General features: G+C 43.7%; 1 protein-coding gene across 3 annotated transcripts in view; it reads left to right on the top strand.

Annotated features, from left to right (window-relative positions):
- Positions 1-16610, top strand: part of TPPP (tubulin polymerization promoting protein) — a 66955-nt gene that overhangs the window by 38221 nt on the left and 12124 nt on the right. For all 3 annotated transcript variants that reach the window (XM_068931327.1, XM_068931326.1, XM_068931328.1), the window contains exon 3: positions 11963-12116. In XM_068931327.1, coding sequence (XP_068787428.1) covers positions 11963-12116 — 154 coding nt within the window. The remainder of the gene's footprint in view (positions 1-11962; positions 12117-16610) is intronic.

The following is a 16610-nucleotide window of genomic DNA, read 5'->3' as shown; positions in this document are numbered from 1 at the left end:
TGAATGCTAGGAAAATACTTTTTCCACAAATTTTTGTACATTTAGATTTTGAGTGAACTTAACTTCCTTTGTTTGTAGATGAAGCACCTTGATGTTTCTGCAAGTTTGTAGCTGATCGAACATTGCTTTACCTGCTCAAGTGGATCACCCAAAGTGAGAACCATGTTTTAAAGCATTGAAATTTTAATTGCATACATCTCAAATATGCATAAAAGCTGCCTTTTTTCTGTGTCTTTTTTTTTTTTTTTCCAATTGTGGCCTAAGATCAGGAGGAATGTTCTGCATATCGAAACACAATAGGTTTCCTGTTTTCCTTTTTTAGCTAATCCGGCTGGCTGCAGGTGATTTCATGGTGGATATCTCTTGAAATATTCTCCTGCTGTCACTGTAAATCATTTGAGAGGCTTGTTTTGGCCACGATCTGCCTGTCCTTCAGTCTCGCCTCCTGTTTCGTGGAATGGGAGCAACTGCCCTGGCTTGTAGCGCAGAGGGTGGCGTTAGTAACCTGGAGCCACAGACCTCTGTTCCAGCAGGCATGAAGATGAAGGGATGTGGGGAGCATGGAGGTTTTGTGAGTGTTGCACATGTATCAGAGAGCTGAATCTGTGCCGTGAGGGACGTGTGTACAGTGGGAAGGTTGGATGAAGCTGGGATTTTCGGAGTTTTCCTGTGGCCATCCACCTTTCCCTGATGTGCGAGAGGGAAATCCTCCAGCAGAGCAGGCATCGGCAGTTTCCTCCTTATTTGAAGTTACATGTCTTGCTTTGTTTGAGGGGGAAAAACGTGGTGTTTTTGCCATGTGTATACTTGCACTCTGGAGTGTCTTGTCGTGAAGCATGTGGTTTGGCTCTGGGAGGCTGGTTATGCCAAATAGATATTTGTGGGTTTCTCTCTCTGTGGCCTCTGGATATGGCCTAGTGCTGTAGCCAGGTTTTTTCTGTCACTGGTTGTAGGAGCCTTGATTTCACACCTTTCTCCCTCTGTCTGTGGTCACTGATGCCTATAGGCTGCGCTGCTGCTCTCCGTTAATGCCAACTGTCTTAGTGCCACCCCCTTCCCGTATTGCGAGTGGAAAATGCTCACGTGGATACATGGACGTGTATGTTTTCTCCTTTTTTCTCTTGCCAGATTCCCCAAAACAATCTTTCTCCCCCCGCCGCGCCCCACAAACACTTTTTCTCCTTCCCTGAGTCTGTCGGGCCTCTCAGGAGGGTTCACTCTCATCAGCCTGTTGCTAGGTTCAGAAGTTGCTTTTGTGCTTGTGTAAGATTTGATGCAAGAAATAACTCAAACCTTGCAACCCTGTAAAATCCTTTGAAAAATTAAAATGTTGCTAATGTAAAACCATCTGATGTTTTCTTACATCAACAATCTGGACCGGTCTGATAAAGGTCTATTGGTTTTCAAAAATCCCACCTTGGATTAGACCAGATTGCTACTGTGGAAACGAGAGCATCACGTCCATAAGCTGTGAACTGCAATCACAGTCTCCAAACGCAGCAAGCAAGCAAGCTGTGTTACTTAGTGTTTGTGTTGTTTCAGAAATGACTGTGCCAAGGGATGTTTATGCATGGTGTTACATGCCATTATACATCTCTCTCTCTTAAGAAAAAGAAAAAAAAAAAGGAAAAAAGTACCCTAAACCTATCTGTAACTGGCAATATTCCCTTGGAGAGGAGGGGGAAATGTCCTGTGGAGCAGGAGGGGGGCTGGGTACCTGATCTCTCAGCTAGGGCTTTCTGAATTTCTAGTCTGGGAAATATGAATAAACTCACTGTGTGTTGGCAGCATTTCAGTAACAAACAGCTGCAGTGCCTGCAGCAGTGAATATGCTGTATTTGAATTAAAGGTTGCTTTTTCCATCCCTTTCCCTTCCTTTTTTTTTTTTTTTTATTCGGTCAGTGTATGTGGTGGTTTTTTTTTTTTAATACTAAACAAAGTATTAAACTAAACTAAAGCTAAACTTAGCTAAAACTGGAGTTTTTGTCAAAGGCCTCACTGTGGAACCAAGTGTTCTAAATATCCTTTCCTATAGGAACAAACAATAAAATATTTAAATTGCACCTACGGTTTTACTTGGCTCAGTAGTGATTTAAACATCTGCCTCCCTCCCCCCACATGCGTGTGCACACACACTCCTCCTTTTGACCCACTTGTGTGTTGCTCTTCTCAACACCCCTCGAATGTGGGTTGGCTTGACATACCTGAAATGATCATTTGGTGAATGTGAAGATCCTACCTGGAGATTAAGCTTTAATATCTTAAGACTTAATTAGTTAAGATCTTAGTAGGGCAGGTCCTATTTAATAATGCTACTGTTCTTTATTGAGTCTGACTGCCTATAGTTTTGTTTGAATTTTGTCTGAATCATGTAAGATGTCATCTCATGTAATCATATAATACCTAGTCCTCTGTAGTGATGTGCTGAGCTTTTCTGTTCTGGGTCTCCTTAATTAAAATAGCACTGTCTTACGGAAGCATTTGATTTCCACTGCAGACATTTCATTTTTCTCTCCTCTCTGAAACCCCATGTACTACTCCTGGAATTGGTTATCTGACCTCATAAAAGAGGTGCCTTGCCTTGCTTGAATGTCAACACAGTCAAAACATAGATGTTGTATGTGGAGGGACAGCAGCGAGCAAGGTGACTGGCTGCCAAGAGCTGGAGAGGACTGGGTACTTGCACTGCAGTTCATTGGGTTAGGTCTCTCTCTCTTTTTTTTTTTTTTTTTTTCTCTCCAACTGTCATATATTTATACAAGTTAAGATTAATAACAGAAGTCCTGAAAAATAGAAAATTATCTGAAAGCTATCTTTGAGAAATGTTTTCATTCGTATACTTATTGGCAATTTTCTGTGCTTTGTAGGCTTTGTAGGGTCAAACACATTCCCTCCTGCTTAGGGCTTGTTTGGCTGCGCCGCGCTGGCCGTACCCAGCACGTGACGGTATTGGAGCTGCCTTTCAGCAGTGTTTGTACTGAACATATTTTCAGTGTATCGAGATTGGTCTTCTTTTTAAACAAACATTTTCACACTGCTGAGGAGAGAGAAGCAAAATAAACTTAGCTGTCGTTATGTGTCTGTGACAGGGATGAGGTTTGTCAGCCCATAGGGACTTGTTGGTAAGCTCCAGAGGGATGCCTGATTTGTGGTCCCCACTCTTATTTCCCTGGGTTATCAAGGAATGAGGACACGTGCACTATGGAACTGGCAGAAAAAGTGCAGGTGATGTTGGTGCTTTGCCGTGTCCTTTCAGCTGTAATTTCTTTTGCCATAAGCCTCTGTACTTCAGCAGCAGAAAGAGCCTTTGTGGCTGTATCAGCTTCTCCAGCACTTTGAAGGATAAAGTACTATTTAAATGCTAGACATTATTATAAGAAAGGGATTTCTCAACGCTAGCTTGTGTAAGCTAGTTGCCACCCGTGGCAGGCTGGTAAATGAAATGCTTAGCTGTTGAAGACTGATTGTAAGTCTTCAGCCGTCGTTGTGTTATTGGTATGGGGCTGACTTGGGGAGCACTCTGACATCATCCACGTGGATTTTCATCTTTTGGGTGTGCTTGGCAGCATCCCTGGCAGCTGCTAACTGTATCAGACTGTTAGGTCTATGCAGTTGCATGTGGTTTGAGTTTTTGCTCACTTCCCCTGTGGTCTGTGCATGTGTTCCCAACGTGTCATTAATATGGCAAGAACCAAAGAGAGGTGCAGATCAATTGAACCCTCTGAAGAAGAAGAAAAACTGTGTCTGCAGATCTCAGGCACTGTCTTCTTGCTGCAGTACCACCTTGTGCTTGACCGTATTGGACAAAACCTGTCTCCAGCTCCCTTCTTTCTGTCCGTTTCTTGCATCTCGCTGCACCGGGGCAAACTTCCCTGCTGCTGTTGCTCACTCGTGGCATGTGCCCTGCTGAATAACTTCCCCCTGAGTGGTGCTGACAAGTTGACATCTTTGAGACTTGTCCATTGCTTTGTGCGTGTGCGGTTACTCCATTCGTTGTGTCGAGTCCAGAGCATCCACAATCATGTCAGTCCTCAAGCGTCTCTCTTCTTTGGATGCCACCAGTTAACAAGGAAACGTAGAAGTGCTCCCAGACGGCCTGGAGCTGCTGGGCACCTACTGAGTGCACGTTTCTATCTCTGTCTCCAAACTTGCTAGGCTCAGGTACAGGTCTGGCGTGGGAAACGCATTCACAAACTCCTTTGGCATAAATGGTGGCATGCACTTTCTTCAGGCTTCTTGAAGTTCATATGGTTTTCCAAATACTTCTTTTGCAGCTTTTCATCAGTAGCTAGCCATTGCATGGGTCTTGATTCTAAAATGACCAGGTACAATGTTAATTTTTATTCTCTTAAGTCAAAACCAAAAAATCAAACTAATGGATTCTGCTCTTTTTTTATAGCTAGCTTCATTCTCTTCCTTCAAGGCCTTTCATTTATCATCAGACCTACCTTTTACCTGGACTTTCTTGTTTTCTTGTCCTCCCTAAGTCCCATTAATCTCTTTTATTCCATTTATTCCCTCAGTCTTTTCTTTTTTTTCCTTTGAAAGCCTTTACTGACTAAATGTTATGGCCAAGTTATTTTCTTTCTCCAGTCTCCCTCTTCATTCCCTTCCTAATTTTTTTTCATCTGATTGGCTAATGTGTTTTGGTTGGCTTTTTTTAACATCAGATTTTTTTTTGGTGAAAACGAATTTTCAATATGAATGAAACACCCAGGAATGAAATGCTACAAAAATGAAGCCAAGAGGAGAAGAATGGTTAACTTCAAAATATAAAATAAGAGTTTTCATGAAATGAATCTAAAATAATTTGTACAGCTATCGCTGTGATACAGAGAGAGCCCTGCCGCTGAACTGACAAACAAATGAAGAAACCACCCCCCGCAGAGGGCAGTTCAAGGACAGGTGCTGGTAAGGGTCCATGCCGTCGCTAACGCTCCCACTGCTCCAGTGCTCTCCTGCCCGTGCCGCTCTGGTTGCTCTGCTCCCCTGCAATGCTGGAGAAGCTGATGGTGGCATTCCCTGGCAGTCGTGGGGTAAATGAAGCCATTTGGTTTAGCCCCTTATGCCTGATTTGGCCAAGGTGCTGGAACCAGGCAAACTGTGTGCACAGCGTAATTATGAAGGCCACCTGGATTTTTTTCGTTTGTTCGGTCCTAATCTTTCCCTCAAGGGAAGGGGCTCTGGGTGAAGAGCCATGCCCTCACGGGTGTCTGCACTCCTGAAGTGACCCCTGTCTTAGCTGAGGATCTCTGCTTGGAGCTTTATGAACTCGGAGCTTCTTCCTAGGATCATTTTGCGAAGGATATCTTCAGGGTGCCCTCCCTTCTTTTCCTGAATATGTTTGCCGGATATCAGCTCCTGCTTGCACCAACACCCAGATGTCCAATTTCAGCATCCCAGCTCTGCCCCATTAGTGGGGCAGGAGTTCCTGATGCAGGACGACACCTTGGGATCTGTTTTCTTTACTCGTTCCTTTACTGGCGCCTTTCTGTAGAGCTATTAGATAATGCAGTGCAATCAAAGAACCCGGTAGAGTAGTATTGCACGTCTTTCCTTTCTTCCCCTTCTCCTTTCAGCTATATTTGTAAGCTTTTTCCTGATGTCCTTGCTTGTTGTTAGTCATGCACTGTTCAGATTTTATCCAGGATGTGTATTGTCTTCCTCATTGGGAAGTCTTCTACGTTTTATGTCTAACTTTTGGAGCTTTCTTCTTGATTGAAACAGGGCAAGAAACGGATCTTCACCGGACAGGTCAATATTCCATTAGCGTTGCAGGGCTGTGGCCTGGTTTATCTGCCTAAGGATCCCACTTCAGTTTGGGACTGTTGTTAGTTGTGGGGTTGATGGCCTGTAAAAATACTGAACTTTTTACCCTCAAAAGCTGAAAATGAAAGGGGGGGGAAAAAAAAAAACTACCAGAAAGGAAAAAAGAAACTACCAGGCTCTGTGTAATCTGCTTCTTGATTAAACATATAAATCTTGGACTTTGTGCTGGTAATGTGCAGACATCCTTGGAAGAAGTAAGACTCCTGTTAGATGAGTGTCTGCGTTTTGCAGAGACAAGTGCAAACATTTGTCGCTTCAAGGAAGTCATCTGGTACCTTGTTGCGGCCATCGGTACAGTGCAAGTACCACTAAGTGTTGCTGCTGACGTACCTTGTGTTCACAGAGTATGTCGAGAAGGCCTGGCGTTTGAGCACAAGTAGCAAGAAAAGATGAAAGGTCAGTGCTACTAAATGAACAGGAATCTGTGCTTTGGGAAATTGCATAGTAACGCTGATAAAAGTGCCGCTATTATTAAAGTTGCAAAGCAGAAAATTCTGTTTGTATGAAAACTGAGGAGTTTCAGAAGTAGCGAGCTCTCAATCTGGCAGGTTGCTCCTCAAAAATGAAAATTTCCAAGCAGGTTAATCAAGATCCAGCAGTTCTTTAAGTTAAGGAAAATAAATAAAACACTTCTCTCTCTCTTTTTTTTTTTGTTGTTTATGTGGTGTCATTCTTTAAACAACTACCAATTTCTCTTTTCCAATTTTATTATTATTTGTGCATGTGTGTAAGACAAAACTAATGCTGAAACAGCCAGAATTTGAAGTCTAATCTGAATGTCATCAGGATTTGGGGGGGAAAAAAATCTGACTTGAGGTCTGTTTTGAATGTCATCAGGATATCTGTTTTTTTGCTAATTTAAATGTTTAATTCTGGATTCGGGGCTGGCTGTGATTAGCAGTTACCTGCGTAGATGTGGTTAGCAGAAGGGACAAATCAAAAGTCACCTGATTAAGTTTCTTGCTCTGGTAAGTTGGAAGCTGTACTCCAGATGAGCCTCTCCAGCTTTCTGTCATCAGGGCAGTCCCGCAGTTTGTTTTCTGAACGGATGAGACTGTCCTGGGAAGGGAACAAATATAGGGAGTGTTCGCAGTCCTCGTTGCTCGGATTCACACGAGAGAGCGCAGTCAGCTTTTAGGTGACTACCGGGTGAGTTGAGATGCCCAATAGTGAAATTAGACGAAATACACCTTACAAACAAAACTCCTTATCCAAAATTTTATGCAAAAATATGCTGTGCTCCCTCCTCCAGTTGCGCTGCCTCCGGGCCCTTGCCAGGTTGGCTGCACTTCTCAGAGCCAAGCTTGGTGGGCAGAGGATAGCTCCTGCTGCAGAGGCACCCCGGCCACTGCATCCCGCTGTAATCCTCCCTGGCGCCCCTGCCGCCGGGGAAGAGCAGAGGAGGTGAATAGCAAGAGCAGAAATCGGGGGCTTCTCTGACCATGTTTCCATCATCTTGCCCTTCTTCGGTCTAAGAAAATTAAATGGAAAAGTGGCCGTTGGTAAAGGATGACTTTCGGGAGCTCAGAGGTTAAGAGGGGAAGCTCTTAAAGTGGAGACTGTGTTACAGGGTGCTGCACAAGGGCCATGGAGACATACGTTTCTCAAATGGGCAAAGGATTTTGTGTATGGTGTACATGGAGTATGTTTGTCTAGCTTCTCTCTTCAGCTAAAATTGTAGAAACCATTAAAATTTGCTGTCGGAGATAATTTGAGGGTCCAACTAGTATACAAGCATTAAGTTGCAGCAGTAAGCTTCCACGCTGCATTGATCTCCTCTTGTCAACACCAGGCCCTGTTAATACGAACATGAGCAAACCGAATACTGCAGCATTTCCAGTTGCAGCCCAGTCTGGGCTGGTGCTTCATCTTCTACACTTTGTTCACTTATGTTGATGTCCGGACTCAAAACTGAGGCTTTTACATATGTGAACTTGGGCTCCACAGAGCGAGCTGAGGAATTAAAGCTTCTGTTCAGAATCTCCCCATCTGTAGCAGCTACATGCAGAGCCCCATCAAGGAAGGGGAGATGACAGCAAGCTTCCTAAAATTCTTCTGAACGTATTCCGTCCCTTCTTAAATGTTAGGAACAGAAGCAAAATTTCATGAGCGTATCATGAACGCACTGTTCCCTCCCTGCAGGGATGATGCAGTGGGGTGATTCTGCTTGTTGTAAGAAGCAGAGCTTAAAATAAAACAGCAGATAGGAATGTATGCTTCCAGCGCGTAGAGGTTTCTTCATGTCGTAAACAAGCACAGAGCTTTTAACAATTACCTCATCAATGTCCATCTGATAGATATTTTGCTGTTTTCATTGAGGCAGCTAGCTACTCTTACTATGTCTGTGTTTTCCTAAATGCCTTTTTTCCCCACATCCCCTCTGTTGTTACCGTTTTGCGTTTTGTCTCATTTCCTGGTCAGACAATTTTAATCAGCATTTCCACTATCTGATTTTGTCACTGTGTTTCTTTAGCTCTTCACGCGTTCCTTCTATTGTATACCTCTTCAGTTCTTTTTATTTTGCTTTTTTTTTTTTTTTAGTACTTACGTTATATGCAGTATTTTATCTTCTTCCTAGTTTTCCATTAACTTTCTGGAGCAGTAAGTCTAAGGGAAGAGTGCTAATAGCTGAGAGATCATCCTTGGCATACTTAATTGGAGTCAGACCATTTGAACTTGTAACACTTGGAAAATGAAAGTTAATACATGTGTTTTGTTATTCCCATGGAAACAAGATATTTATAATGAGCTTCTAAAAACAAGCTACAAACATACACAAAGGGGCTGATTCTTTGTAGCAGTTGCTTAAGAGAAGGGTGTTTTTTCTTTCTTTCTTTCTTTTTAGTTTAACCTTGTGACCTCTCGAAGGCTGGTGTTAGGAAATGGCTTCATCTTTAACGTGAACAAGGCAGTAAGAAAAACAGCAGGCATAAAGGGAAGGTGCCGCTGCTTTGCGTAGCGCAGGGTCTTCCTGTTTTCCCTCTGCCCTTTCAGCCCGCCTGGCCTGTTTGCTGCTCCGCGTTGCGCCCAGGCGTGTGCGGCGGGCTGGACCGGGCCGTGGGGCCGTGCGGCAGGGGAGGGCAGCTGCCGGGAGCACTTGGGGGATGCCTCTGGGCGCGCCAGGGGCTGCAGCATCGCTGCTGGGTGACTCAGGTGCGCGGTATCCTTTCATCCCCTATCCTGTTTGCAGTGCCACTGCAGTGACTGGCGTTTGCTGGTGTAGAAGAGCATCATGGCAGCACGACGCACGTTTCTTTTTTCTGTTGGCTCCAGCAGCAATACAGCATTGCTTTGTGCACGTGCAGATCCAGTTTGGGGTTACACCTGAAGTTGGAGGAGGGGGAAAAAAAGGTCTTTCCCTTTTCCCAGCGTCCATGTGACAGGGAACAGATCAAATTTAAGAGGTAGGAATGGCCATGTCTGTGACCAGAAGGAGATGCTCTTTGTCTCTCTTGCCATCCTTAATGTGTATTTTTCTTTCAACACAGAAGAAAAGATAAATACGTTTTGATCCTTTACCTGGTCAATGTAGGAGTCAGATTTCTACATTTGTTGAATAAATAAATCAATCAATAAATAAAAGAAGCTAAGCCTGAATCTAAAGCCCTTGGAAAGGAGTCAGCATGAACTGCTAGAGACTTTGCTAGTTCTCTGTGATCATTCCCATTCCTCTTCCCATCAGGGTCCTGACTGATGCTCCAAGCTAAGCAGTAGCAAACATGATTGGAGGCTTCTAAGTAGCCTGTGTGCCGCACAAAATTGCGTTTGAAAGGTCTGTGTGTCAGACTTGGCTGTAAGTCTCTAGTGACTAAGGGCTTTAGTGGAGTCTTATGCTAAAGCTCTGCAGTGATTGCCAATGCAGGCTTTTTTTTTTTTTTTTAAATGAGAGGCAAAATAAAATGCAGTTCTGACCTCTTGAGTTAGCTAAAAGTCTTCAGAAGAGGGATGTTAATCCTATTAATGAGAGTCCTGGACAAATTCCAAGTAGCTAATTGCAGTATGTTCCATGTGTCTTTCTGATTAATGAATTATTGGATTATAGTCTTCATTTCTGCTGTCACTATAGTCTTTTACTAGCTAATTCCATGAGATATTCCAGCACATGCTTCACCTAAAGCAGGCAAGTAGTTGCAAGCAGCAAAGTTTGGTCAAAAAAACAAATAAAGTTTATTTCTGGCTAAAATTGGGAGTGTGAAGGGTGTAGGAATTTGCTGCATGTTGGGCTGCCTTGGAGTAAAAGATAATGCAAGCAGACCATATATAAAGTGTTGCATTAATGCTGAGTTTTCTTATGAATAACCAATTTCACAGCAGTGTAAAAACCTGGGATTTGCTACCTAATTGTTGCTGTCTAAAAGCGAGAGCTCTCACTTGCCTGTTTCGCTAGCGGAGGCAGGGCAGGGGGATTAGACTCCCGAAGGTGTGGGAGATAGGAGCTGAAGGTAGGTGGATGAATTGCTCTTTGTGACCCTTGGTTAGGAAGGTCAAATGAGGTTTCCGTGCGTGGTTTTTCCAGCCTGATCTCTCTGTTGCCAGTGCACACTTTCTCTGTCCTTGCAGTCTATCGTTTATTCCTGTATAAACAGCTGTCACTGTTGAAAGAACTGGTCTGGGCTTTTTTGCTAATTTGCTTGAGACACTCTCTAAATTGGCATAAAAAGAAATGCTTAGGCTGCAAACAAAACTGATGTAGTAGCGTGTTTCCCAGCAACATGGACCTTCAAATATTTCTTTGACTTTGAGAGTTTCCTAATGTTGTAAGCAATTGAAAACATCTTTTGCTATTAAAGATGGTACTATTTAAGGCCACATCAGTGTAAATATCAGAACATTTTTTTGAAATGTTTCTGTGTGATCTGCTAAATTTTAGTTTAAAACGTATGGTTAAATTTCAGCGTGCAAATTTTTTGTTCTAAACTTCAGGGAATGTGTAATTTAACAAACCAAAAAAAATGTTTCTTGTGTTTGTTATAATGCGTAGCAACCAAAATAAACTATATGTACATATATGTACTCTGTGTGTGTATATATGTATATATTTATGGTGAGCAGTCTCTCAAAAGCTGTGGCCTCATACCTCAATTTGAAGATGAGGAACACTAAAAATAGTTTAGTATTGGGGAAAAGAAATGAACAGCGTGTGCTCTACTACATTCTCTCCTGTCTAAAGTGAACATTTTTAAATGCTAGAAAACAGACTTGCATGAATCTCCTTTTGGCTAAACGCGTCTTTGCAATAAATATTGAGATTTATTTGTAAGCGTTTTATCGGTTGAGCTGGTTAGCCTGACAGGTGTAAAACCTCTGCGGCAGTGACTCTAAATGGATGTTGTTTGTAAAGTGTTGATCCCCCCTCTGCTTCCTGGGCTGTAGCAAAAGCTTCTCCCCTGAAAGGAAACGTAACCTGTTCATCACTGTGGGCACAGGGACTTCCTATTAGTTTTGAAAAGACCAGGAAGGCTTCAGGTCTGGATTTCTGAGGCTTTTATGATTTTATCATACTGCTAAATTGTGTTTTCCTTACACCTGGGGATGTTTTAAGATGGCAATGGTCTAAGGAGGAAAATGGCTATTGAATTTAAATGTATCATTTAAAATTCACCAGTGTTCAGTAGCGGAGGAGGGATTTCAAATTTTAGTGATTTTTTTTTAATGATTTGCTTGCCCACAACAGGATTGTTCCTTAATTTACTGATGAACACATGAATAAAGTGACCTATGAGTTGTATGTCATAACCAGAGTCATTCAAAGAGAAGTAAAAAACGTTCAATAACTAAACTCACCTAGGTTGCTTCAATTCCTGCTTTTTATGCATGCAGGCTTCCCAAGTCGCCAGTGCAGTGAGACTGCCGGGTTTTTAATGAGCTGCAGGCCTTCTGACCGCAGGCCAGTTCCTTCTAGCTCCTCTATCCTTGGTGAGGGTGGAGGAGTAAAGCTTCTGAAGCGCTGCCCTAGTGCCGTGCGTAAGGAAGGTGGTGCCGCAGGGGCTGTTTTACTCGGTACCCCAAATAGGCTGAAGGACTCTTCCTTTTCTGTTACGGTTTTCGGTTGCAAGCTGAAACCGTTTTGCTATTTTTGGAACGCTTGTTGTGCTCTCTTATCATTTCTTTCAATTTCTGTATGTTTCGTCAGGGGAAAGTCTTCCAGAACTATCACTTTTGAGCAGTTTAAGGAAGCTCTTCAGGAACTCTCCAAGAAGCGGTTTAAAGACAAGAGCGATGAGGAAGCGGTTCAAGAAATACATAAACTAATTGAAGGCAAGGTCCCGATTATATCTGGAGTAACGGTATGTTACTATTTGCATGGCTGGAATGTTTTAACTGTTGTCCTCCTTCTGTCCCTGTGCTGTTGTGCTCACCTGTTTCCTTTTACAAGCCACAAGGCGAAGCAGTGCGTCTCAGGGGGCCTGGAGGAAACGCCTGCACTGAACTAGAAGCGGGAGCAGAGCGTGTGCAGCACCTGGAATATTGCACTGCTGCGCGACCCTGCACGGCGCCGTCATTGCTTCTGCTAGGGCCTGCAGTCTCGCCCAGCAGGGTCGTCAGAACCATCCAAGGAGAGCTTTAGCATGTGGTCAAAGCTCAGAAAGTTAAAGAAGAGAGGTGTATGCAAATCAAAAAGAGTAGGGAAAGGGAATTTAAATTGAGAAACTCTAAGACTTTGGTGTAAAGTACCCAAAGACTAAAGTAAAGACAACTTAAAATAAATCTAATACCCCTTGTGGACCTGGACCACCAGGAAAAATTATCAGTTTTCTGTGATCTGGTCGTTGGTTTTGTTTTGTTCCAAGTCTGATGCAATGTTGTTCGCTTTTGTTTTTAATATTGGTAGGGTGTCATTAAACTTTATGTATAGAAAAGAAATTTTATAAAGCATGGTATAGATACTTTTGATTTATTTTATTCCTTGGTTGTCTTTTTAAAACCTCCGATTGGGCTATCTTTTACCCTGTAGTTCAGGGGATGCTGGAGTGTGTACTATGAAGTTGAATGCTCCTGTCAGTTTAGTTCATCTGCTTAAAATTTGCTGTCTCCCTGAATTTAAGCTTAGAGCTGTGAATGAAAATTTAATTGTAAGTAATCTTTCCAGAATTTGGTTCTGCACAAATGAACAGTGGAAATGTCAACTGCAGAGCTCTCTTCTGAGTTCTACAATTAGTCAAATTTTTACAAGATTTGACTCTGTGACTCTGTGCTCCCATTTGGAACAAGGGATAGTTTTGGTACAGAGCCTTTTTTTTTTTTTTAATCCTTCACTTATTTTGGTGAATTTGAATAACTTGTTCATCTACCCAGGGATTCTCCCTTTGACTTGTGCATATTCATTCTGGCCTGACTCCAGACTCCTTTTCCTTTTTGGTATTTCAGCAGTCAGGTGCTGAAATGATTGATCAGTGGCCACTAATAGAGGCCCAGCCTCTTTCTAGATGGATGACAAGGTGCTGAGAGGGCTTTGCAGATGCAGGCTAGTGTTATGTAAGTGCTAAGTATCTGTACAAGTGCACCAGCAGCAGGGAGAGAGGAAGGGAGGAGGAATATGCCCCAGCAGTCTGAGTCTTGCCTGCAGTCTGCAATGAATCTTCAAGCTCTATTGCATGAGCAGTCCTGAGGAGGGATAGAAAAGAAATGAAGTTTCACAAAATGCAGGGAGCTCTCAAATGTGAAGAAATGATGCAAGTCATAATAGTCTCTCCTGCCCACTGGCAAGGAAAGGGGCAGGAGGCAGGGCTTAAATGCATTCATGCAGGCAGACTGCAGGCTGAAGTACAGGAAAAAAAATATGTTGAGTGTATCATGCTAATTTAGTTCCTGGATGGTAAAAATGACCCCAACACTTGGATATTACAGGCATTAAAGTAAAAAAACAGAAATAAAAATTAAAAAGCCCAGCAACCCAGTAACACAGATACGAAATCTATATACATACTCACAGATTTGTCTTACAAAAAGTATACTCATGATCTGTTTGCTTTAGGAAGTCTATGAACTGAAAATTTTAATTTGGACAGTCACTGCTTTCTACATGGTTAGGCAGAGTTAGATGAAGCTTTTCTTAAGCTGTTCTAGGATAATGCAGTCATTCCATGTAGTGTGCGACCTGCTCTGTATAGCTGTCCTGTAGGCCACGAAGGTGTGGGTCAGGTTTCACCCAGAAAGTTTTACTGTTGCTACTGACCCACTAATATGTAAGGAGGCGAGTGGAGAGCATGATGAAGTAAGACTTGTGGATAAGTAGATTTCAGCAGTATTTGGAGGTTTTTGTGATTTATCTTCTTATATGTGGTCTTATTTGGATTGTGTTGGGAGGGGATATGTCTGTGCTGAATGACTGCTTGGGGAACCACTGCTTCAACAGGATAGTCTGCAAGTCTTTACTTTGACATCACACGGTGAAGACTATAGAGTACGTTGTGATAAAAGATTTTATCTCTCTCTGTTTTTCTTTCTTCTTCAGAATTATGTGGAATTACAAAAAACACTGCTTGTATTTGAAGTGATTGAGAAGGCTCAGCAGCCAGACATTGAAACTGAGTGAAATTTTGGGCTCATTTCTTATCTGCAATGGAAGGTGTATGGTTGTCTTGGGCACACAGGAAGAAAAACAGAATGCAAGGAATGGGGGTTAATTAAGCCATAGCTTTATGAGCTCATTCAGGAATGATCTGGCAATAGAATATACAGTGCAAGTCATGTTTCTTTGGCAATCATTTCCTCGTATTTAAGGACTGCAATCAGACATCCAAACCTGGTCCCAGCTCTTTTAGTTGCCCTCACACCAACACAGAGGAGCCTCAGGTCTGAGGTTCTGTCTTTCCCTGTACCAAATGCTGGATGCTGTAACAGTGTACCATGCACCTCCTGTGGAGAGTATTCATTTTGGACGTTTACTGCTTCTTAAAATGAAACTATTTGGATGTCGGTGTATATTCAACAGGATTCTTGACACCAAATTGTAGAATAATTTAGGCTGGAAGGGACCTGGGATCATCTCATTCAACCACCTGCTTCAAAGACTGGTGCCAACACCCTTGGCATGTCAGAGGCCTCGACCCAGACAGAGCTCCAGGGGAAGGATCCCACTCTGTCCAGGTCTTGTGCTGTGGAGAGTGCCTGCTGCCTCTGTCTGGAGCTGGGGACAACAGTGACCTCTTTTGTGGGAAGTATTCTCTGGTCAAGGCACTGAGGTGCCAGGTGAAGGTGGTGAAGGAAGAGATTAGCAGGCTGTGCACCATCAGGGAAGGTGAAGAGGAGACTCACATGGTGTTTGTGGAAAGCTCCGGCCACACAAGGCAAGGAAGGGGTGACAGCTGGAGACCATAGCGGAGGGAGAATGTCAAGATGGAAAAGGCTGGAAGCTTGTGACTTCTGGCAACAGGAAGGAGTTGGAGATCTGTATGACCTGCAGATCTGCAACTTCAGAATCTGTAGGTACTGGTGAGAACAAACAAAAACTATCAAGGGATTCACCAGAGCCAGCTGAGCCTGAACCTAGTGCACACAAAAAGGGGAAAAGGCAAGTGATAGTTACTGGAGACTCCCTCCTGCAGAGGATGGAGACCCCTATCTTCTGACCTGACCTGATGTCTCAGAAGGTTTGTTGCTTACGAGGGGGCAGGATATGTGATGTTGCAGACACTGCCAAGGTTTGTCCAGCCCTCTAACATGGACCCCTTGCTGCTCTTCCATATGGGTATCAGCAGTACCAACAACTGTTCCAGAGGTAACCTGGAGTAATCTACAGAGCTCTCGGGTGAGGGTGAAGGGCATAGAGGCCCAGGCCACGTCTCCTCAATCTTTCTAATGGGGAGGAAAGGCTTGAATAGAAGTGGACTCATCCAACAGGTCAACACCTGTCTGTGTGGCTTGTGTTGCAGGCAGGGCTTTGGCCTCTAGGACCGTAGGACTCTTTTTGAGGAGCTACTGAGCAGGGATGGGATACATCTAACAAAGTGCTGCGAAAGGGTCTTTGCAAACTACTAGTGAGGAGGGCTTTAAACTAGGGATGGAGGGTGGAGGGTTACCAAAACTGGAAGAGCAGACGCGTCTGGGTAATAGCTTGAAAGCAGAGGATCTCACCCTTCCTCTGCAAAGGCAGAACAGCTTGGAACCCATCTCAAATGCTAGTACACAAATGCACATAACATGGAGAACAAGCAGGAGGAACTGGATGACTGTGCATGTTGCAGAACTGTGACCTCAGTGGGATTATAGAGAGGTGGTGGGCAGTGAACGCTCCCCAGGAAAGACAGGGTGAGAAAGCAATGTAGAGGGGCTGCACTCTATCCAAAGGCATAGCTTGAATGCATGAAGTTTTGCCTTGGGGCAGGTGATGAACCAGTACAGAGCTTGCAGGTAAGGAGCACAGGACAGACCAGCACACGTCATGATGTAGCAGGTACCTAATAGAAAGCTGTTACCCAGTAGCGGGACAAAGCCCCACAATCCTAGGCCTTGGTGCTCATGGGTGACTTTAGCCATCCCAAAATGTACTGGACAGGCAAAGTGTCTGGGGGTAGACAATCCAGAGGACAATTTCTTGAGAAAGATCTTCCCAGACAGCCTCCTCCAAGCACAAGAACGGTACATTGCAATGTGCAGAAAGCCAAACAAGCATGGCAGCAGGCCAGCCTGGATGAAGACGGGGCTTCTGACTGAGCTCCAGCGCAGAAAGTACGTACCCAGAAGATGAAGGCAGGGGCAGGCTGCATGGGAGGAATATTGCCCGCGCCTGAAGGAGCCGAGTTAGGCAAGCCAGCATTCAGGTGGAGTTGAGACTAGCA

This window comes from Struthio camelus, chromosome 2, assembly GCF_040807025.1.
Source record: "Struthio camelus isolate bStrCam1 chromosome 2, bStrCam1.hap1, whole genome shotgun sequence".
NCBI lineage: Eukaryota > Metazoa > Chordata > Aves > Struthioniformes > Struthionidae > Struthio > Struthio camelus.
This window is presented reverse-complemented; position numbering and strand designations above follow the sequence as displayed.